At 39.5% G+C, this 24,799-nt stretch overlaps 1 protein-coding gene across 2 annotated transcripts in view; it reads left to right on the forward strand.

Moving 5' to 3' along the window:
• Positions 1–1,081: 1,081 nt before the first annotated feature.
• The window catches only part of LOC130917164 (dehydrogenase/reductase SDR family member 13-like), a 46,043-nt gene continuing 22,325 nt past the window's right edge, over positions 1,082–24,799 (forward strand). Inside the window, exons 1-4 of one of the 2 annotated variants that reach the window (XM_057838270.1) lie at positions 1,082–1,260; positions 13,505–13,827; positions 23,651–23,769; positions 24,056–24,179. In XM_057838270.1, coding sequence (XP_057694253.1) covers positions 13,701–13,827; positions 23,651–23,769; positions 24,056–24,179 — 370 coding nt within the window. In that variant the 5' untranslated portion in view covers positions 1,082–1,260; positions 13,505–13,700. Of the gene's footprint in view, positions 1,261–1,698; positions 1,835–13,504; positions 13,828–23,650; positions 23,770–24,055; positions 24,180–24,799 lie in introns of those variants that run through there. The other variant, XM_057838271.1, reaches the window with a different exon arrangement.

Below are 24,799 nucleotides of genomic sequence, written 5' to 3' on the forward strand. Positions count from 1 at the left end.
TGCGTTTCTTTTGCAAGTTCCTTCATTACTGTGGATCATCACACGTCTTGCCACTAGCATAGACATAATGATTTTGCGCGGGGCCGATTAATAGGGGGCCCATCTCCGTCACAGCTGACTGAGTGGAAACAAAGAGCTTTTTACGTTGAAAATTCTTGGAAATAATTGCTCAAACCCCTGAATTCTTTATAGATATGGACGTGAAAAAGGCTTGATTCTTGGCTAAAAGCAAAAAAAAAAAAAACCGGGCAATTAGCATTTATTTTATGTAAGTATGTTGAATGTGCTGCTAGTCTTTAAGCCACTGCCTTATCACCACAAAGAGCTTTTTAAGTTGAAAATTCATGTGAATAAATGCGTAAAGCCCTGAATTCTTTATAGATATGGACGTAAAACATTCTCACTTCTTTGTTAAGAAAGTGGCGTGGCTCAGTGGTAGAGTAGTTGTCCCCCAAACCAGAGGTTGTGGGTTCGATTCTCTGCCCTGATGAACTGTCTAAATGTCCTTGAGCAAGATACTGAACCCCATGTTGCTCCTGGTGCTGCGTCACCAGTAGGTAGATGGTGAAATAGTGTAGAGCGCCTTGAAAGGTGGAAAAGCGCTATATAAGTATAACACCATTACCATTTACCAAAGAAGCAGTCAGTTATCATTTATTTTAAATATGTCGGATGTGCTACGACTCTTTAAGCCACTGTGGCGCCCCCTTATCAACACAAAGAGCTTTTTAAGTTGAAAATTCTTGTGAATAAATGCTTATATCCCAAAATTCTTTACAGATATGAACGTAAAACAGTCTTGATTCATGGTTAAAAGCAAAAAACAAAACAAAACAAAAAAAGGGCAATTAGCATTTATTTTACGTAAATATTGCGAATTATGATGCCAATGCCATACCGGTTTATTTCTCTCATTGATTTTTTTCACGTTTCAAAATGCACGGATGGTACGAAAAATATAATAATTACCTTGAAACCTCAAACAAATCACTCCTGAGACAATCCGTCCTGTTTGTTTGCGTCACAGTTTTTGTACTTGTGGTCAATGGTGACGTCACGGTCTAAAAATAGCATTCGTGCAGTACGTTATTATAACGCGACTCTAAACGAATATTTGAAGCAGCAAAATTTGATTCGAGGCTTTTCACTAATTGGATTACTCTAAATAATCGATTAATCGTTGAAGCACTCCTCACCTTTTTGTCCCACAAAGTGTTTTTACGCCCACACTTCGCTCTCGGACAACGCTTCACTCAAAAGGTAAGGTTCTAAATTTTCGTTTTCCATTACGTTCTGTTATCCTTCCGGGCGCTGTTTGTAAAGCGTCAAGTGCCGAAAAGAAAATTGCGGCACCATTTTACCACATTTAGCGCCACTCAGTGTTTAAAATGTGAAAATTTTAGAGTCGTTCTTTATTATTATTATTATCATCATCCTTTTTTTTCAACATTTACAACAATATTTCACAACTATTTATTCCTAACTAAAAACTGTTACAATGAAATGTTGAAATCCAGAACTAAATATTTAACTAAATGTAAACACAAATGGATGCTGTATGTTTGTTTGGATTTGTCAAGCCTGAAAGGAAAATAAAAGAATTTAAAGCAACACTTAGCAATTTTTCAGTTTGGTCGATTTTAGCGACGCTGGTGGACAAACGTGGTCGTGTTTTGCCTTAAGGAAGACTGCGTTTCCCATGAGGACCAGCACACACCCAAACGGAGTCGTAAACTCATCAATGAATTTAAAAAATCAATCTCCCGGTCGCCTGCAGATGGATTAAACAACATTTCTGTTTCCAGCGGCTGTGTGAAGGACAAATAATACTAAGGTAATGAATTAGTCTAGTTGTGGCAAAACAATAGCATATGACGGTTAGCAACCATGTGGCTAACACCCCCATCCCACCAGAACTCGTTGGTTGAGGGTGGAGGTATCACGCCAGTGAGTGAAAGCCTGGCCAGTGTTTATTCTGTATATGCTGGTAGCCTCTTTTTTCCCTCCTCAGAGCTTTTTTTCTCTTGTTGCTCGGCCATCCCTGCAGCATTCGCGCGAAAGCGCTCGCATTGACGTCCGTCTTTATAAGGGAAAGGGGGAAGTGACGTATGCTGTAAAGCAGTCAGCACGTTTGTAGTCTTTTGTTTTTGTGTGGCAGGGTTCCTGCCACCCTCTTCAAACTTAATTAGTGCCAGTGAAAGCAATAGAGACCCCCTCAAGCAGGGGGCGCGTTAACCGAATATTTTCCGTCGTTGACCGGTTTTTAAAAACGGTGATGGAAAAAACTGAAGTAGGTCCGTCATTTTGACAGGTTGCAATTCATACCCCAGACCAGGGGTCGGCAACCTATGACACGCGTGTCAGCACTGGCACGCGAAGGGTTAACCAGTGACACGCGAGCGCATGGCAAAATAATTTAAAAAAAAACATGTTTTTATTTTTTTTTAAACCTGAAATTAAGACATTTTTAGTTGCACGCCCTGTTATTTAGGGCTTTACAGGAGCGTCCCTCCCGACCCCTCTGCCTATAGCGTTATTTGCAAACAATTATGGATTTTGAGCACACTTCCAGCTCTTCAATTTCTCGATTCCTGCGCTCGTCGTTTTTTTTTTTTTTTTTTTTTCCCTCTGCGCGCTCAATTCTGCGCGCTCAATTCAGCACCCGCTACTAACGTGTCACGAAGCCAACCAGTCAGAGAGCTGGTGGAAGTACACAGTGTTACCAATCTGCACTTTTTGGTACTGTTACTCCAAGCCCCAGCGTGGAGGCCGGCGGGCCAGTAAGCGAGTAGACAGCCGGCGAATCGCCGGCGTCCGCGCCGGGAGCCCCGTCGCTTTAACTTTGAATTGAGATCCCGATGTCACACTCTCGCCCCGGCGCGGAGGCCGGTCGCTTAAGATACGGGGCTGTACACCCCTGTCCCGGCGCATCGCAACACTCCGGTTGGACCCCGATTGCCAGCCGTCAGGTCAGGGCAGCGGGTGAAGTGATGCTTGCACTGTAGTATGGAGTGGACCGGCGATTATACGTGGCTCGTTGCCGTCGATTCGTCCGGTGCTTACTTGGGAGAGGTGGCAATGTGTATAAAAACACTGTGACGCGTTGGATGGCGTTTTACTGGAGACTTTTATTAAACAAAACAAAAACCAGCGGGGGACACAGCCTCTTCTCTCCTTTTCACAGCGCTCTCCGCTCTCTCGCAACACCACCCTTCGCTCCCTCTCTTTTTCTCGCGCAGGCCCCAGACGCTCAATTCTTCTTCTACGCTTAACTAGCAAGCCGATCATATTGTCGGGGACAGCGGCCCCTTGGGGATACCGGTAACAACTGGTTGCCTGGTTACTTCTGGTAGCTCTTTTTGTGCATTATGCCTCGAGAGAGTTGTGTGTCGCACAACAAGTGTCAAACGCCACTACGAGACAAAACATGAAAATTCATAGAAATCAGGGCCAAGGAACACATTAAAGTAGGTATCTTTTATATTTGTTATATAAAATCAAAAATTGTGCATATAATTCACTGTTTAAGTTGCTAGTGAACAAGACAAAATGTAAGAGTCGGCTGTTCTGACTTTGAAGGCTCTCTGTACTGTGAGAGACCTGCACTGAGAATCACACCTGTTCCCCTTTGCATGCTGGGGTGTGTGTGTGTGTGTGTGTGTGATATGTTTGCATAAAATGGTGCAGCTGTACAGCTGTTATTACTGTTGCACTTATTTTCAAGTTTTGATATTTTCGACAATATGCATTAGTTTTTAGTTAATTGATGAAGACGAATGGTAGTTATACAAATCAAATGTATGTCCATGTTTTTTTTTATTTGGAGTAAAATTACAGCTCTGCTGAATATATAGAAATTCGGATGCGCGTCATTAATCTTGGGGTGGCACACTGATTGACAAGAAAATTTGAAAGTGGCACTCCACACCAAAAAGGTTGCTGACCCCTGCCCCAGACCACAGGGTGGCAAGTCAGCATATTAATTAGCTAATGCATGACGTCGTTGGCTATTCTGTCAGAATATTGTAGCGTCACCGGGGTCTGGCGGCGGCACCGTGATTGACACATCAACGCGAGGTTCTTATTGGTGCACCCAGTGTGCCAGCGCGTCATCCAATTGGTGGACTAGATTGCCGCCTGTGCATAGACCCCAATCACATGACGTCACAACTCCGCCCCACTGACTGGAGCCGCCATATTTTCCGTCAGCTCGTGGTGTTTACACATTACACATGCCTCTTATTACGGCGTGATTTTCTGCTCGTTAACATTAATAATCAAAATGGTGAAGGCATGTGTGGCGGTTGGTTGCAGTAACAGAGAAGATAGACGGAGAGATTTGAAGTTCTACCGTATTCTGAGAGACCCGAATAGGAGAGCGAGTGGACTGCTGTAATTCGACAAGAAATCTGGGCACGAAACGATCACCACAGACTATGTAGTAGTCATTTTATATCTGGTAAGATGCATTTAATATATATATTTAGAAGATTTTGGGCTGACAACCACAATTAAGATCATTGTGTGACGTTGGTGATTGGGGTCTATATAGTTGCTTCTTTTTCTTTGGGGGCGGAGTTGTTGTTTTGTTGGTGTTGTTGGCGGTAAGCAGAGTAAAAAGAGGGTGAAAAATACCACGACTTCCATGTCAAATTTTTCGCCGCCAAGCAACCGTCACAATATTAATTAAAAATGAATGAAAACTAAATACTATTGAATATGTCATCATTATCATTTTGAAAATTTAAGTGACCGGTAAAAATAGATTATGACCGGATTTTTATGACCCTGTCAGTCAAAATGACGGACAACAAAAATGTCTAGCGCAACCTCGGCCCTCAAGATATAAAAGACGTGTCATTTGCGATTCAACTGGTTGTCAGTTGATATATTATCACAAATGTTATGAAAATATTTTATAAAGATTAAAATGTTACCTGGTGTTGCTTCAAATCTAAATGTTGATTCTTAACGGTAAATCTTAAATATAAATATAAACCTTAGGTATATACATCTAAATCTTAAATGTTAAATCTAAATAATATATTTATACCTACAGTGGGGCAAATAAGCATTTAGTCAACCACTAATTGTGCAAGTTCCCCCACTTGAAAATATTAGAGAGGCCTGTAATTGTCAACATGGGTAAACCTCAACAACGGGAGACAGAATGTGAAAAAAAAAACAGAAAATCACATTGTTTGATTTTTAAAGAATTTATTTGGAAATCATGGTGGAAAATAAGTATTTCGTCAATACCAAAAGTTCATCTCAATACTTTGTTGTGTACCCTTTGTTGGCAATAACGGAGGCCAAATGTTTTCTGTAACAAATGTTTTCTATAAGTCAAAATGAAATCTTCATCTCCATAAAGCTTTTCAGCAGATGGAAGCATCAAGTGCCCCAAAATCTCCTTATAGCTAGCTGCATTGACCCTGCCCTTGATAAAACACTGTAGACCATCACTGACTGTGGGTACTGGACACTGGATTTCAGGCATCTTGGCATTTCCTTCTCCCCAATCTTCCTCTGGCACCTTGATTTCCAAATGACATGCAAAATTTGCTTTCCATCTGAAAAAAGTACTTTGGACCACTGAGCAACAGTCCAGTGCTGCTTCTCTGTAGCCCAGGTCAGGCGCTTCTGCTGCTGTTTCAGGTTCAAAAGTGGCTTGACCTGGGGAATGCGGCACCTGTAGCCAATTTTCAGCACACGCCTGTGCACGGTGGCTCCGGATGTGTCTACTCCAGACTCAGTCCACTGTTTCTGCGGGTCCCCCAAGGTCTGGAATCGGCCCTTCTCCACAATCTTTCTCAGGGTGCAGTCACCTCTTCTGTTTGTGGAGCGTTTCCTGCCATACTTTTTCCTTTCCACAGACTTCCCACTGAGGTGCCTTCATACAGCACTCTGGGAACAGCCTATTCGCTCAGAAATGTCTTCTGTGTCTTAGCCTCTTGCTTGAGGGTGTCAATGATGGCCTTCTGGACAGCAGTCAGGTCGGCAGTCTTGCCCATGGTTGCGGTTTTGAGTAATGAACAAGGCTGGGGTTTTTCATCGCCTCAGGAATCTTTCGCAGGGGTTTTGAGTTAATTAGTTGATTCAGATGATTAGGTTAGTAGCTTCTTTAGAGTACCTTTTCATGATATGCTATTTTTTTTAGATAGGGATTTTTGTTTTTTCTTGACTTTTTTTTTTGCCAAAATCATCAATATTAAAACAATAAAAGGCTTGAACTACTTCAATTGTGTGGAATAAATCAAAAATATATGAAAGTCTAATGTTTATCAGTACATTACAGAAAATAATGAACTTTATCGCAATATGCTAATTTTTTTAGAAGGACTAGTAAATCAAAGTTATCTAAATGTTTACCATGCCCAAAAAGCTTTACATTAGCACACATTTACCCTTTCACGCATACATTCACTCACCAATGCTATTGCTGCCATGCAAGGCGCTGCCAGCCCACTGGGGGCAAAGTAGGGTTCAGTGCCTTGCCCAAGGACACTTCAACAGTGGGCAGTTATAGCTGGGAATCGAACTGCTGACCTTTCTTTCCAAGGACAACTCGAGCTACCAACTGCGCCACGGCTGCCCTATCATCAGAAATAATTATTTAAGTTGCTAAATATTGTTGTAAATGTTCACTAAAGAGTGACTCTAAAATTTTCACACAACATTTCAAACACTGTGTGGCGCTAAGTGTGACAAAATGTTCCCGTAATCTTCAGCATGTGCCGCTTTACAAATAGCGCTTTATATTACTTCATTGGAAGTAATAATGGTTAGTTAGGTATATTGAATGAATGAATTTAGTTGTCTCTCATTTTGAACTGGTTTTACCTTTATAAAATGTATCATGGTATAGTAGCACTGTGAAGTAATTAGGATTCACATGTAAGATGCGGTTCACTGTGCGAAACAATCAGTATGAAAGCCACTATGAAATGAATTAGTTTTGTATCTTGAGGTACCACTGTATAAATATTCATATTTCTGTCCAAATACAAAAAAAAAATCTAATATTTAAAGTTTATTTAATGAAATGTGTTAAATTTATTTCTGCCCCACTCCTTAAAAAGAATGTTTGAAATGATAAAAGTTAGAGATGTCCCGATCAGATATTTGGATCGGATCGGACGCCGATATGGGCAAAAAAATGTGCATCGGTATCGGATCGGAACACGGAAAAATTCCGATCCAGACTTCCGATCCAGTTTTTTTTTTTTTCAAGTAGTAGGTAGTTATTTTTTCTCCGACTTCACGACTTGGACCTCCCAGTTCGAGTGGCGTTCCAATGATATTTTCCTAGTCGGAGGTCGGAAAAGTCCGACATCCCACTTTTCTGGAACGCAGCAATAGACCTGGGTAATGCCAATGCTCAACTCACGGCTTTAGCTCAACTCATGCCGCTGGATAAAAAACACAAGAATACCTGACTGCTGCTGACAACCGCTACAAACTACGTCAACGTCGTTTTACTGGAGATAATAGATATCATATGTATATAGAACTAGATGCAAAACGACAGACTCGACTGCGTCAGCAACATTGAAGTATTGAAAACTAGATGCGTTAGTAAACAGCCGCCATCTTAAAGCAGAAGACTTCCCTAGTAGGCTGTTGTGAACCTTCCTAGCGAACCTAATTAACTTTTTATCTAAAATACCCCTAAATCGGCAAAATCATGACTTGACTCTATTTTCAAAACAGTTTTAAAACTTTCACATGTCGAAAGTAGACAGAAGGGAAATTATGGAATAACGAGAGCAATTTTAACAAGTTTTAACAGTTGATTCGCAAAATTAAATGAATTGAATGTAGTTTAAAGCTGCTGATACAGAATGGGGACTTGAGTATTTTATTTACTGTTTTAAAATGTTAACTTGATACTGAAATAGTCGTTTATTTAAACCTGAGAGGCTTTTTATACAATTTTTGTAACTAATGCACGAAACATTAAAAGCATCTAATAGCTTGGGGGATTTGTGGGATTTTCCACTGAGGTTGTTTCTGTGTTTTGCTTTTTTAAGACAGTTTACAATATTATTTGCATGTTTTACTTTCTGATTATGCCATTTCTGTTTGTTATTTATAATGTTTTGTGTTTGTCACTGAATAAACAGGTCAGTTTCTTGTTACCAACCGTTGTGTGTTATTCAAACACTCCTAATTCAGCTGGCTAGTTGTTATCAAGAGTACTAAAACCTTTTTCAACATGAGTCTGACAACTAAGTAAGGAGGCTAAATAACTTTAAACTTTAACACATGCTCAGATAGGTCGGTATCGGCCAGTATCGGTATCGGATCGGAATTGCAAAACAATGTCGGGATCGGATCGGAAGTGCAAAAACCTGGATCGGGACATCCCTAATAAAAGTAGACACGACTGCGCATGCGAGAACCGACGCCATTTTCTCTCGATGGATGACGGGAGATATACAGCAGATATGGACGTGCTAGTGTGGTGCTGTTGGCCTCATTAAGCCGTGACCTCCAACTCTAACTGGAGCGGTTTGTACCCGAGTGTGAAGCGGTTGGGATGAGGAGCGGGATAGGTGAGTGCGTGGGTAGCGCCGAGTTAAGTGGCTGCATTCCCCATGTTTTTGTTTTAGTCAATAAAAGTATCCATAAAAAGCCACCCGACGCTTCTCGGGTTTTTTTATGCACGCCACCGCCTTCCTGTGTAGGAAATCGGACGAACCGACGACAACGAGCCAAGTGAATCGCCGGTTCACTCCCTGCTACAGCGAGGAGTTGAAAACACCACCAATTACCAAGAAGGGCAAAATTGGTAACACTGTAAAAGCGGCATAAAGCCAAAAAAACGGACCAGAATAGCCAGAGCCTGGAAGTATTTCAAGGAAAATGTGGAGGGTGCCACTGCGTGTACTCTTTGCTAAGCTGTGCTCGCAGACCACGGTAGCACGTTGACTATGAAAGAACACTTGAAGCGCTGTCACCCAGGTGTAATTTTTGAAGACAAGAAACAAAAAGCTAACAAGTTGTAAGTCCATACAACTTTCTAACGATTTTTTTTTTAATTGAAGTTGCCTTTATGTGTTTTCTTTATGTTATCAACGTGCATTTTTTATTTAATAATTAATCTATGTATAATATGTAATTATATAATATTATATTTAATTATCATTAAATTTATTAAGATCATGGACGCTCCCACTTGGGGGGAAAAATATATCCTGTATATACATATTATAATAAAAATATATATGGGAACACAGCACTGGCCTGCTTACTGTAATCCATGACTGCACTAATGTTAGTTACTTTATATTATAAAGTATTATTGTGTATATACATATAGTAGTATACTATAAAATTAATAGTATATATTTATTTTTTGTAACTATGACTATGTGTGCCTTTCATTAAAAATAATTGTGGTAATATTTCAGTGTGCCCTCTGCTTGATCTATTTTCAGGTTAAAACAAACAACAGCACACCAGAAAGAGCATCTCAACTCACACAAAGTATTCTGAAAATGATTGTCCGGGACATTGCAATTCATTTTAACATTTAGAACAATACAGACAATGACATACCACAAAAAGAGTAAGAATTGTTTTCACTCCTGTTAAAGAGGTGAAGTCTCAGTGTTTCCGTTTACATTTTTTTCGCACTAGTTAATGCCGCAGCATTTGACCTCATTGTTTGTGATTTATTATTGATATTTATGTTATTTATTTATACGTTAATAAGGAATTTAGGTGTTCCAAAATGTTTTTATGTGAATTAGTAAGCTTCAACAAAAATTTATTAAATTAGTAAAAAAAAAAAAAAAAAAATTAGATTAGTCGACTAATCGTGAAAATAGTCGGCTGACTAATCGGGAGGAAATTAGTCGTTTGGGACAGCCCTAGTCGTGATCGAAAGAACAAGATTCCGGAAACAAGCGGCCAAAATTAGTTTCCTTCGCAGGCTGTCCGGGCTCTCTCTTAGAAATAGGGTGTGAAACTCGGTCATCCGGGAGAGACTCGGGTTTTCCCAAATTGTTTGGCTTTTTTGGAAAGTATCTAGCTAGTATATAGTTTTAGATAATATTATTTCATAGCCCGGGCGATCAGGCGATCGCCATAGCATTTTGCGACCACTCTATACTGTAGTCTGTATTGCATTGATTCGTATTGAATACACTGTTTGTGTTTTTTTCTCAGTAACATACAGTATTTGGGATTGTCATTTTGTATTGAACTAAATCTGATCGAATCTTTTATTATTTTCTAATAATCAGACTGTAAACTAGACAGACCCAAATGTAGGTATGTACATATGTATTAGAGAAAATTCGGCGCCAAAAACAGCTAAAACTGTATTGTCAGTTAAAAGACCGAAAGTTTACCACTCAATAATGTGAAGATCCGTTGTCCTCTTGTGATGACACAATCAAAACACATCGATAAACAACATTACTGGCTCACAAGCCAACATGTCTGCTGATTGGAAGTATCAAAGAAATATAGAAATGATTAAATGAAGGAAAATAAATTTGCTTCATCGCTGCTACACGCTCATTCTGAAGTTGCTTTCCATTGATGTCCTGCATCACATCGAGTGCAATTGTGCAACTGCCCTGTAACTGGCTGGCAACCGATTCAGGTTGTACCCCGTCTACTGCCCATAGTTAGCTGGTTTTGGCTCCAGCACCCCTGTGACTCACGTGAGGATAAACGGTTTGGAAAATGAATGAATGAATAATGAAATAAAATAATTTAAAAAATAAAAAAATGAATTGTACTGTATAGAGGTGTATTATTCGGCCTTTCAGTTGTTGTTTTTTCGGTCAAGTGTTTCCAATATTCGGTTTTCGACCAAGAATTTTGCTTTCGGTACATCCCTAATATACTGTATATATACGGTGATATGAAAAAGTATCTGAACTTTTTGGAATTTCTCACACTTCTGCATAAAATCACCATCAATGAAAGTGATCTGATCTTTGTCAAAATAACAAAGATGTATAAACAGTGTCTGCTTTAACTAAAACCACCCAAACATTTATAGCTTTTCATAATTTAATGAGGACCGCATGGAAACAATGACAGAAGGGGGAAAAATAAGTAAGTGAACCCTCTGCCTAAGGAGATTTTAAGAGTAACTGAAACCATTTTTTTACCAAACAATTTAAGTCAGGTGTGTGACCAATCACTGATGGGTGGTTTAAAGCTGCCCTGCCCACTATAAAACACACAAGAATTGTCTTGATGAGAAGCATTGTCTGATGTGTTTACAGTGTATCATGGCTCGGTCAAAAGAGCTGTCTGAAGACCTGTGATCAAGGATTGTTGATTTGTATAAAGCTGGTAAAGGATACAAAACCATCTCTAAAAGTCTGGATGATCATCAATCCACAGTCAGAGAAGTTGTCTACAAATGGAGAGAGTTTGTCACTGTTGCTTCTGTCCCAAGGAGTGGCCGTCCACCAAAGATGATGGCAAGAGTTCAGCGTGGAATACTCAGACAGGTAAAAAAGAGCCCTAGAGTATCCGCTAAAGATGTACAGAAATCAGTGGCACAGTCCAATATTTATGTGCACACATCAACTATATGCAAAACTATGGCCAGGATGGTGTTCATGGGAGGATTCCACAGAGGAACTACTGCTGTCTAAACAAAAACATTGCTGCTCGTTTAATGTTCGCAAAAAGGCACTTGGTGACTCAGCCAAAGTTTTAGCAAAATGTTTTGTGGACTGATGAAACCAAAATTTAATTGTTTGGGAGTAACACACGTTATGTGTGGAGGAAAAATGGAACAGCTCACCAACATCAACACCTCATCCCCACCAAGCATGGTTGAGCGAGCATCATGATTTGGGGCTGTTTTTCTTCTTCATGGCCTGGACAACTTGCAATCTTAATGGAAGAATGAATTCAAAAGTTTATCAGGATGTTTTGCAGGAAAACCTGAGGTCATCTGTCTGACAGTTGAAGCTAAAGAGGGGATGCATGCTGCAACAAGACAATGATCCAAAACACAAAAGTCAATCAACTTCAGTATGGTTTCAGAAGAACAAAGTACACGTTCTGGAGTGGCCAAGTCAAAGTTCAGATTTGAACCCTATTGAGATGCTGTGGCATGACCTAAAGACAGCAATTAATGCCAGACATCCCAGGAATCTGACTGAACTCCAGCAGTTTTGTAGAGAAGTATGGGCCAAAATTAGTCCCGATCGATGTGCCAGACTGATCTGCTGCTACAGGAAATGTCTGGTCTAAGTTATTACTGCCAAAGGGGGGTTTTCCACAAAATATTAAATGTGATGGATCACTAACTTACCCCCCCCCCCCCCCCCCCCCCCCCCCCCACTGTCATTGTTTGCCTACTATCCTCATTAAAATATGAAAACCTATAAAGGTTTGGGTGGTTTTATTCAAAGCAGACACTGTTTTTTCATCTGTGTGATTTTGACAAAGATTAGATCGCACTTGATGGTGATTTTATGAAGATAATGTGAGAAATTCCAAAAGGTTCAGATACTTTTTCATACCACTGTATAATATATAATAGGAAAAAAACAATTTACGATAGTTGAAATAAAAAGTATTGTTGTATTTTCTTCAAACTCTTAAACTCTGAGCAGTGTGGGGGAAAACATAGCATGTACAACTGTCAGATGTTTTGAATTTAGCTGCGCTTCTGCCTGCGATGATGAACTTCCAGTGTAACTCTATGGTGGTCTTTCAAGCTGTAAAATACAAGATCAGACATTCATATCATTTAACAAAAAATATATAAGAGTGCATGTTGTAAAATCTACTAAAATAACACAGATGAATGCTACTGTAATGCATTCTGCTGAGTCAATTTTATATTTCACAGCAAAAATACATGATAAAATGGTCTACTTGAGAAATTGTAATCATACATCCGAAAACAGTTTACCTTCACATTAACTTTAGTGGTCCACTAGTCTTTTTGAAATCCATTCCTTTTAATCCAGTGCACTGTTTCATACCTTCTGCATCAAAAAGAGCCAAACACAATTTCAGAGCAAACTGGAGAATCAGATAGTGATCGGATAAAGGAGCAATTTAGGAAATAGGTCTTTACATTGACAGTGCCCACTGAGTAGAATTCCTTCATTTGTGCTTGGGTGATCAGTAGAAGTCAGGAAGTTGGCTTTTTGCCACATAAACCTCAGAAAACTGTTTCAAGACTTCAATCCAGAGTTTTTACCCTTTAAAATGAGAGGATATTCACACATTCTATGTTTTGAAAGGGTCCCTGGCACCAAGAGAGCCCTGTAACATCCAGACATTTAAAAGGGCTTGGTAGATGTCCACAATTAAGTACTAAATTGTCTCGTTGTCGTCTCACATCGTCAAACTTATATAATGTTTTTTAGAAACCCAGATTTGTAAGATAAAGGTTGACCTTGAACAGAGTCTCATCATTGCCTCCAAGCCGAGCCTGACTGGCAAATAAGCAGAGATTTCTTTGTGTGGCTCAAACAAGTTGATTTTACTTTCCTGTCTGTTGCAGATTTCTGGCCCTTCCAGTTTGCTGTGGGCTGATAACAAAGAACACATTGTCACGCCCAGACAGGAAATGGGGTGTGTTTGAGTCAAGTCATTCTCCCTTGGATGTCATTGCAACTGAAAGGGCACCACAGGCACGCAGTTTGGCAAACTAAACTTATAAGTTATATCTTTGTCGAAGTATCTTGAACTACGACACAATGTTTATTTCCTTGCTGCTATTGGGTGTAGTTGTAGGAGCTGCCTATGCTTACCGTGAGATTGTTGTGAAGGGGAAACAGTTCACTGGCAAAGCAAAGCTGCATGGAAAGACTGTGATTGTTACAGGTAAGCAAACGTTACCCTTTGCATAAGAAAACAGAACTTTGAAAGTTACTGCTGTCTAAAGGCTGCACTGGTAAAATGGACTTTATGTCACAATGACTTGGAAAAAATGGTTCATATCTGTGCTTTACCTTTAAGACTATAGAAGAGTTATTGTAAAGTTTCTTCAAACTTAAGGGGAGTTAGACATTACTTGACATTACTCAGCAGAGTGGTTAGCACGTCGGTCTCACAGTTCTGAAATTGTTGGTTCAATCCTGGCTCCGGCCTCCCACTTGTTTGCATGCTTTCCCCGTGCCTGAGTGGGTTCTCTGGGTACTCCTCCTACATCCTAAAAACATGCTTGGTAGGCCGATTGAACACTCCAAATTGTCCGTAGGTGTGAGTGTGTGCATGGATGATTGTCTAGCTCTATGTGCCCTGCAACTGGCTGGTAACCAGTTGAGAGTGTACCCTGCCTCCTGCCCCTTGTTAGCTGGGATAGGCTCCAGCACCTCAATGATCTTTGTGAGAATAAGTGGTTCAAAAGATGTTAGGGCTGCAGCTATCGATCATTTTAGTAGTCGATTAATCTATCAACTTGTTAGTTCGAATAATCGAATCATCGAATTGGGAACATTTAAAGGGATCCTCGATTTTAAAGACATGTAATTCTTAAAAGTTAATGTTAGTATGAGTTGTAATAATTTGGTATTAAAACCCCTCTTAATTTTTTTCGTTTTAATAAAATTTGTAAAATTATTTCAACTGATAGGTTGCCATTCTTCTTGACGTCACAGTGCGGTGGCCCGCTGCCAAACTTCCAGCTTGACACTCATTAAAAAAACAAAACAAAAACAAAACGTGTCACTTGTTAGCTACACCAAAATGTCGTCGGTTTTGCGCCCCCCCCCCCCCCCCCCCCCCCACACACACACACACACACACACTTGAACCACAGCGGAAAAGTGAAGCGCATGACAGCACTGTCGGTCGTTCACAAGACGAGCAGCAAAGGCAAAATGCAGAGCAGGAAATACCTGATGAGACAAGAGATAGGCAAAACTGGTGTACTTGTGGCAAGTGGGTCTTAATGACAACGGAGCAAGAGTGTATGCCGTTTTTCAAGGTGAGCCATTGCGTGATCAAACTTATTCCAATATAATTCTGTAGATTGTTAGCATCCAGAGCTTTCGTGTGCTTTACATACAGTAGGGCCAAAAGTTTGAACACACCATGTCATTTGTACATTTTTACTTTCATGACTATTGACATTATAAACTCTCACTGAAGGTAATAAAACCATGAATGCACACGTGTGATGGTCAGGATCGGGAGTGTGTCGTGGCTGACTGTCCTCATAAAATTCGTCATCTGACGGGAACAAGTGTTCTCCATGTCTTGTACATCCAACTCACGTTTAACTATGTAAGGGTGGACCACCCTTACCAGCTGATGCGCGCCGAGCACTTAATATGGACCATATTAAGTGCTCGGCGCGCATCAGCTGGCCACTGCGCCGCTGCATAGGACGTGTCTGGACTAGTTTGAGTGGCAGCATCACTCATATTAGGTGAATACTGAACAGACACACTTACTGTCTGATGAACTGACAGTAAAGGTGAATTATTAGTTTCCTAGCGGTACGCCCGAAGGTTCGCCTACCACTGTAGCGACAGGAGCACCTTGCCTTTAAGAGACTGGCCAGAGTTTCTTGTCTTTGGCGCTTTACTACGCGCATTTCAGTCGCTATCCGAGCACGTTGAGGCTACTTGTGAGGGTAAATAGTTGGAACAGCATTTGATTTTAGTCTCCGCTCATATCCAGCCGCTCCGGTGAGCTCTTTCATAAGTTGTCGTTGACTAAAAGCCTCGGACGCGGTAGGAGAAAAATGGCAAGAACGAAGCCTTGGGACTTTGGGAAGTTTTGTCAGTCTACAGGAATTTTCCCAAACCTTTCTCCTCTTCTTGTCAATAGGAAATCTGTGGGGACTCACATCAATCCCTTTGTTTCCATTTGACTGGAAATTGCATCAAAAAGCAGCATATGGTGGCATTTTACTTAGCGAGTTTAGGCAGCCACTCACAATTGTTGTACACAATTGGAAACGTCCCATTTACGTCATCACTCCGAGCCCGCAAAACATGGCCCCAACTATCGGTCAAAATATGTACTAAATATTATAAAATATTGCCATTGATTTAGCATTTTATGTGTTTCTAACAAAATATTTTAGTACAACAGAACAATTGTGGTTTATTACTGCCTACATGTCTTTAAGATCAAAGATCCCTTTAATGCATTTCAGAATAAATTTTAGGAGATGTAAAACAAAGGTTTGCTAAGATTGCACTTTGAAAAGAGCATTAAAAGCGAATATTAAATTACATTCCCGAGTGTTTCTTCAAACTATGCAGATTCCACTTTCATTTAAAAATAAATTAAAATACCTGAACTTAGCCTAAATAAATGAGAATCTAAGTACAACAAGTGGCTAATTTGTTTATCAAAAGACCACTAGCTTAAATGCTCTAATGCTAACGTTTTTTTTTAAGGCTTGCTCTTTGTTAATGTTTTTGTTAATGCTCTTAACAAATCATTCAGACACATTCCCCCCCCCTCAAAAAACAACAACAACAACAAAAAAAACGGCTAAATATACCTATGAAGTAAATTACAAATGCACAAAAAACATATTAGCTAAAAAAAAAAAAAAAACTTACCTTATGTTGGTCTTAACAGGGAATTGCTGGATTCAGCCATGTTAAATGAGTTGTGCCATATTCACTGTTGCCACTAGAGGGTTGTGCATCTACTCAACTCCATAAAACTAAATACAAACACTTTCAAAACAAACCATTACAACGAAACTCTAATCAAAGGAATACTCGAAGCATAGACTTCATAATGGTATTGACGGGTCAGATCGGTCATGCACTGCGCCTCGACTTCAAGTAGGAGGCCGCCCACATCAAGAGGAGCTATTCACAAATAGACGCATGCAGCGACTTAATGCCGGATTTCTGTTGAAAAAGTACGAAAGCTGTACCGCATTCAAACGGGAAGGATTGTCTCAGGAGTGATTTGTTCGAGGATTCAAGGTAATTATTAAATGTTTCGTTCCATGCATGCATTTTGAAACGTCAATGGGAGAATTAGCCGCTACTGCATTAGCATCAGAGTTCGCAATATTTACATAAAATAAATGCACTGTTTTTGTTTGCTCTTAACCAAGAATCGAGACTGTTTTACGTCCATATCGATAAAGAATTTGGGGATTTAAGCATTTATTCACAAGAATTTCTCCGGAAAAGCTCTGTTTACATAAGGCGGCCGCTAGCTACATTCACTAACAGACTAGCATTGTACTTTGACATATTTACGTAATATAAATGCTAACTGTATGGTGTATGGTGCTGACTCGATTCAGCAAAAATTTGTGTTGAGAGAAATGGTGGAGGAAATGTTTTGTATTCATAAATGTGTCCTCAGTTGATGTTGAAATAATGTTCCTATTGCTTGTTATTATTGACATATTATCTTTTCGCCACAAGATGGCAGGATGGGACTTAATTGTATAAAGTGCTACTTTTATTACTTCTTCTTGTTTGACTTTGATGACTTTGATTTGTAGGATTGCCTGTGAAGACACCAATGAGAGAGGATGTATCCGCATGTCAGTGGAAATTAAATACGCCAAGTTTTGGCTAAAAGACAACTTGTTCTCAGTCAATTCTTCCTACGAATGCAACGTTGAGCTGCAACCACCTCAACAATTTGATTTAAAGCTTTTTTTCTTATCGAATCACTCGAGTTAATCAATTAATCATTGCGGCCCTAGTATTTACTGTATGATTATCACTTGTAATGGGTTAGAAATCTGCCCACATTTTTGCTATTGAATCAAATTTGCTGTTTGATATAATTGAATTTTGCAATCTTGAAAATGGGTGAATTTACACCTGAGTACATTTTTTCTGGAGCACGGTGGAGTTCCTTCACAATTCTCTCTGGCCGGGGGGAGTGATGATTGCAGAAATGAATAGAGAGTACACAGTTGTTCTGGTTGAACAAGTGGAAGCTTTATTTACATAAATTTCGTGTCTCCTAATAACTGTATTTCTCAAGGGTGTCGGGACGAAAAGTGAGAGTGCCCCCCTCCCCCAACCGTTAGCTTATATCACCAACAGAACTTTCAGGTTTGTTTTTTCTCTATGTCTTGGCCAATAGAAGAAGAAACGCTTACTCCGCTACTTTAGGCTACACAGAGTGCTTACATTTTTCTTCTTTATTCTACATATTAGATTTGCCTTTATTTTTATGAGCACAGTGGCTCTACCAGTTTCACCAATGAGATGTCGCAACATTACATGACTCCATTATACCAATCAGACGTAACAATACAGTTACACGATCACACACAAGCTTGCAGTCGCAAGTCCTTTGTGCGTCTTTAAAGCACACAATACTCGAAAGCACAGATATTTCAACCTCTCTCCCAGTTTTTATTTGGCACCAGTAGTCCACTGGAAACTGGAGATAGGATCGTTTTAATTCCATGGTAGGATATATATTTTCTCCGCTGGAGGGGCACTCATGCTCTTTGGACGCGTGATGATTCATTTCTGTAGATTTTTATACTCTTAATTCGATGTTTTTTGTGTATTTTCTGGCTCAATGTGGTCATGTAATAGGTTATACAGTGCTGGCCATAAGTATTGACACCCCTGCAATTCTGTCAGATAATGCTCAATTTTCCAAGAAAATGATTGCAATTACAAATGCTTTGGTAGTAATATCGTCATTTATGTCGCTTGCAATTAAAAAACACAAAAGAGAATGGGAAAAAATAAATAAATTATTATCATTTTACACAAAACTCCAAAAATGGGCCGGACAAAAGTATTGACACCCTCAGCCTAATACTTGGTAGCACAACCTTTAGACAAAATAACTGCGAACAACCGCTTCCGGTATCCATCAATAAGTTTCTTACTATGCTCTGCAGGAATTTTTTAGACTATTCTTCTTTGCCCAACTGCTCCAGCTCTCTGAGATTTGATGGGTGCCTTCTCCAATCTTCCATTTTCAGATCTCTCCACAGGTGTTCTGTGGGATTCAGGTCTGGACTCATTGCCGGCCACTTTAGCAGTCTCCAGTGCTTTCTCTCAAACCACTTTCTAGTCCTTTTTGAAGTGTCTTTTGGGTCATTGTCCTGCTGGAAGACCCATGACCTCCGAGGGAGACCCAGCTTTCTCACACTGGGCCCTACATTATGCTGCAAAATTTGTTGGTAGTCTTCAGACTTCATAATGCCATTCACATGGTCAAGCAGTCCAGTGCCAGAGGCAGCAAATACATCAGGGAACCTCCGCCATGTTTGACTGTGGGACCGTGTTCTTTTCTTTGAAGTCCTCGTTTTTTTTCCTGTAAACTTTGATGCCCTTTCCCCAGAAAACTCTGCTTTTGTCTTATTTGACCAGAGAACATTCCTCCAAAACATTTTTGGCTTTCTCTGGCAAGTTTTGGCAAACTCCAGCCTGGCTTTTTTATGTCTGTGGGTCAAAAATGGGGTCTTCCTGGGTATCCTACCGTAAAGTCCCTTTTCATTCAGACGCCGACGGATAGTAGGGGTTGACACTGTTGTGCCCTCGGACTGCAGGACAGCTTGAACTTGTTTGGATGTTAGTCGAGGTTCTTTATCCACCATCTGCACAATCTTTCATTGAAATCTCTCGTCAATATTTATTTCCCGTCCACATCTAGGGAGGTTAGCCACAGTGCCATGGGCTTTACACTTATTGATGACACTGCGCACAGTAGACACAGAAAAACATTCAGGTCTTTGGAGATGTAATTGTAGCCTTGAGATTGCCCATACTTCCTCACAGTTTTGCTGCTCAAGTCGTCAGACAGTTCTTTGGTCTTCTTTCTTTTCTCAATGCTCAACGTGGTACACACAAGGACACAGGACAGAAGTTAAGTCAGCTTTACTCCATTTTAACTGGCTGCACGTATGATTTAGTTATTGCCACCACCTGTTATGTGCCACAGGTAAGTAATAGGGGCTGTTGATTACACAAATTAGAGAAGCAGCACATGATTTTTCAAAGGGTGCCAATACTTTTGTCCGGTCCATTTTTTAAATTTTTATTTGTTGAATGGTAATATTTTGTTTTTTTTTTTCATTCTCTTTTTTGTTTTTTTATTGCAAGCAAAACATATGAAGATATTACTACCAAAGCATTTGCAATTGCAATCATTTTCTGGGAGGAATTGAGCTTTATGTCACAGAATTGCATGGATGCCAATACTTTTGGCCAGCACTGTAGTACAATACAATAATAACAGATAGGGATGTGCCAATCGCATATTTTTGCACCCAAGTCCGGGTCACCTGATTTTGAAAATCTGCCGATACAGAGTGCTAATCTGATACTCAAAATAACCTTTTTTTTTTTTTTTTTTTTAATTTTTTTTTTTTTAAATTAATTATTTTTTTTCTTTTTCATTCGAGCAAAAGTTCCAATGTTACAGTTCTGTACATTTTACAATACTTCCTCTTCCACTGTTTCCAGCCGTGTTGTGGAGTGTAAAACGTGCATATTTTTGTATCTTTTGGCAATACCATTGTATTTCTGAATTATTTTGTACTTTTTAGCTCTTAAAAAAATAAAAAAATATATGTGTACTGCCCAAAATAGTGCATTTCCTTGTACATTGCCCACAGCCAGCTAACATTGTACGTCCTTCAATAAAACACAAAATGTTGCATTCAATACAACTGCACACACCAGTATACAAATACCATTTAGACACCACACTTCACTTGAGCTACAAGTTACAAGTGTAGGTTATCTTCCATACAGCAGGACCAATTAACAAATACATGTAGTTCATATAGCTTTTCCCCATAAACGCAGACATCCTGCATATTAACAGGATGGTATACATGTAAAGTACTTATCGACATAAAATTTCCAAGGCTGAAACGTAACAGAAAGCTCTCAACAGCATCAATTTGACCGACAGGCTGTGTACTGTAAAAGTGAATGAGCATGTGTTCCAAACTGTGCCACACGGTGCATGCAGTGAATTGTTATGACCACAAGGTGGCAGTAATATACGGTAATGTCTTAACTTGCGCTAAACCAGGGGTTCCCAACGACCGGGCCGCGGACCGGTACCGGTCCGTGGCACATTTGGTACCAGGCCGCGCAGAAATAATAAATAATTTATTAACGACTGCATTCTGGCCAATTGACTTTGGTCTGTGCCGCTTAACACACCAATATCCCTGTCTACTCTAGATATACAACTACAGGATAGGAGGTCGTCATAGAAATGCATTGATTGGGCTGTTAGCACTAAATCTCGTTTCGTATATCTATGCGCGCTTGGACTCGATAATAACGTATGACGTAGGTCGTCGCCAATCACATTTCTTCCCGGAAATAATTAGCCCCCACACTAGAATGACTGAATAACAGACGTCTTTGGACAGACTTTTTACGGGGAAAAGGGAACCTGACGAGCCAGAAGATGTGCCTACAACCTCGAAGAAAACAAAATTTATGCTACTTCCCAATCACTAAAGACCCACGAACTGCGAAGGAGTGAATTCGTGACCCGTATGTGAATAAACCAGTGATTCGAGCATGTCTGTGGAACAGGAATATCAGCTTGTAGAGATCGCAAATCCCGGCGACTTAAACGTACATTTGAGACAACAACTCTACCGAAGTTCTGGATTAAAATCATTTCGGAATATCCTGACATCGCTAGGAGCGCGCTGAAAAGTGTGCTACAATTTCCAACATCGTGTATTTGTGATGCTAGTTTCTCTCACTCTCCCATCGCGGGACCATCTCGTCTCAACGAAACAAACTCAGGCCTCCCACTGATTCAGCGGATTAGTTGTATTTTTTTCCCTGCACTTAACACGACGGGGCTAAAAACAAATGCTATTTTATATTTGCTGTATTTTTCTGCCGCACGTTGCCGGTGTTCTGACAAAGTTGGCATGCGCGTAACGTTAAAAAGGACCGCGAATGCAGTGATTCCAAAGTACACACTACAAACTTTCTTTAAAGAAAGGAATATTAACTTACTTTTGCCATGTTAGGTGCACACAACAACTGCACGTAGCCCTCTCACTTAACGACTTCGCCGTGTCGTTAAACATTAATTTAAGCCATTTCCGTGTTGCACATGTATGTTTATGATGTAAATTGTTTTTTAGGACCATTGGATAACATTGAGAGTCCAACTGAATATAAAAGAGGGCTTTTTTCACCGCCACAAAAGCTTTGGGAGCAAAATTTTATAAGGATGCATAATTTGACAGGACACCGGTCCGTGAAAAAAAGACCCAAATCACACCGGTCCGTGGTGCAAAAAAGGTTTGGGACCCCTGCTCTAAACCATGGCGACTATAGCCAGCACAATTGATTTTTTTTTTTTTTTTAATTATACAGTATATAGCATAAATTAAAAATCCGATCCTTTTCACCCAATTCTGATCCTCTCAAGAATTTCCGATCATGTGTTGGATTGGGACGTCCCTAATAATAGTTCATTTAAATGACATGCTGAGAGATTAAAAAAAAAAAAAAAAAAAAAAAAAGGTTTAAAACAAAATCTGTCATTGTAAGCAGTTACTCACTACTTGAGTGTTCTTTTCACCGAATGCTTTTTTACTAGGGCTGTCAAATTTATTGCGTTAACGGGTGGTAATTAATTTTTTAAATTAAGTTAAAATATTTAACGCATTTAACGCATTTGCGGAACGACCCACTCACGTATTGCTGCAAACAGACTACAATGGCGCCGTTTTATGTATATTGACAGTTAAGAGGCAGGGTTAAGCGAGTGGAGTGGACACAGGCATTCATTGGGGCTGCGCTATTTATTGGCAAAAGCTTTGGCTCTTCCAGAACATTTATATCTATTGAGGCGAGCGACAAGGGGTAGAATGACAGGAGATGATCTTTTTCTAAACACCCTGTATTAAACACAACGCAGAGAAGATATACCATTTGCAGCCACCACTGACAGTCATGGTTGCCCAACTTCCCCTCATGCATTTGGACAGAACAGTTAAGTCGCTACAGTATCATTTATTGAAAGCACAACAAAAATAATATTCCTATCGCTAAAAAAAATTATGTTCACAAAAAGAAAAGCGCTCAATGCAAAGAGAACTGGCATTCCCAATCAAAATAGCTATGCAAAATAATACTCAGACTTTGGTAAAACTCTATTCAAACATTTCGTTTAGCTCAACAAATACACTAGATGGCAATATTTAGTCACAATATACAAACTCACATTTATCTTTTAAGAATTACAAGTCTTTCAATCCGTGGATCCCTTTCACAGAAAGAATGTTAATGCCATATTGTGGATGTAAGAATATATAACAATAATAATTATATAATAATTATATAACAATAAACAAATACAGTACTTATGTACAGTATGTTGAATGTATATATCCGTCTTGTCTTATCTTTCCATTCCAACAATCATTTACAGAAAAATATGGCATATTTTAGAGATGGTTTGAATTGCAATTAATTGCGATTAATTGATTTTCAAGCTGTGGTTAACTCCATTAAAATTTTTAATCGTTTGACAGCCCTATTTTTTACATGAGTAAATTTGGGGGATGGCTACATTTACTTGAGTAAAAGTTTTGGCTAATCTACCCACCTCTGATAGATAGCAACTCTACTTTAAGACCGTTTTGACTGGTCGTTACAAATTGCTATAGAAGTACCGGTAATTCTATAAAATGATCGCCTAATACCTGTTTAGATGTTAATCGTTGTTCTGTCTACTCTAGGTAGCAACACCGGAATTGGAAAAACTACAGCAATAGACTTGGCTAAAAGAGGAGCCAGGGTTATTCTGGCTTGTCGTAGCAAGCAGAGGGGAGAAGCTGCTCTTGCTGATGTCAAAAGGGTAAGGAGATATGTTGTTTTTGTTTTGTATAGGGTTTTGACATGTTTTTCTTGGTGTCTACAATGAGAGTACAAAGATATAATGTTGACATATTCTTCCATTGCGTAACTTTTGAGATGAAATGCCATTGTGGATCTCTGTGTGTGGTCTTAAGTCAACTCCACTGCCAATATAAAACAGGCTTCTAAATTTACTCGTGGACAAGTTCATGTAACACTGCATGTGTGTGTGTCTTTATTCAAATTATGTACGGTAATTGAAAACACGTTTTTTTGGCCCCTGACAGGAGAGTGGCAGCAATCAGGTTGTGTTCATGCAATTGGATTTGGGAAATCTTAAATCAGTCCGCAGCTTTGCTGAAACCTTCCTGAGAAGTGAGCCCAGACTGGACATTCTTATCAATAATGCAGGTAAGATCACTAATCTCATTCTCACCAAAACAGGTTCTGGGAACTAGAAAAGGGCAATAGATTTTCATTCATTACAATTTACTGCATATTCTGACTTTTCAACACATCCATTTTGCAACATATTTTTCTACAGGACAGACAGGAAAGTTATGAATAACGTATAACAATGACGGGAATCGGAAGGCTCTGGAGTGTGTGCGTGCGTGTGCATGCCTGAGGGTGCTTGTGTGTGAGAGATTTGAGTGTATAATGGATAGTATTCATATAAAACTTATATTAATATTAAGAATAACAGTAATAACAAAACTACTGCAAATAGTGTTCAGAAATAATGCTAATAATGATAATAAGAACATATGACAGTATTATTATTATTATTATTATTATAAGGGGGAAAAATCCCCCCTCCAAATTTTGGATGGAGATAGAAGTAGTTTGTCTGAGCATTCCAAGGACAGAGAGATCTAGTGATTGATGCAGATTGTAAGACATTGCTCAGAAATGTCATTGTCATTGCACTGCTAGTGCCACAACATTGTCACATTCATCAAACTAAGCAGTAGTGGATGAAGTACTCACTTTTTTTTTTTTTTTACTGAAGTAAAGGTACAAATACAGAT

This window comes from Corythoichthys intestinalis, chromosome 6, assembly GCF_030265065.1.
Source record: "Corythoichthys intestinalis isolate RoL2023-P3 chromosome 6, ASM3026506v1, whole genome shotgun sequence".
Taxonomy (NCBI): domain Eukaryota; kingdom Metazoa; phylum Chordata; class Actinopteri; order Syngnathiformes; family Syngnathidae; genus Corythoichthys; species Corythoichthys intestinalis.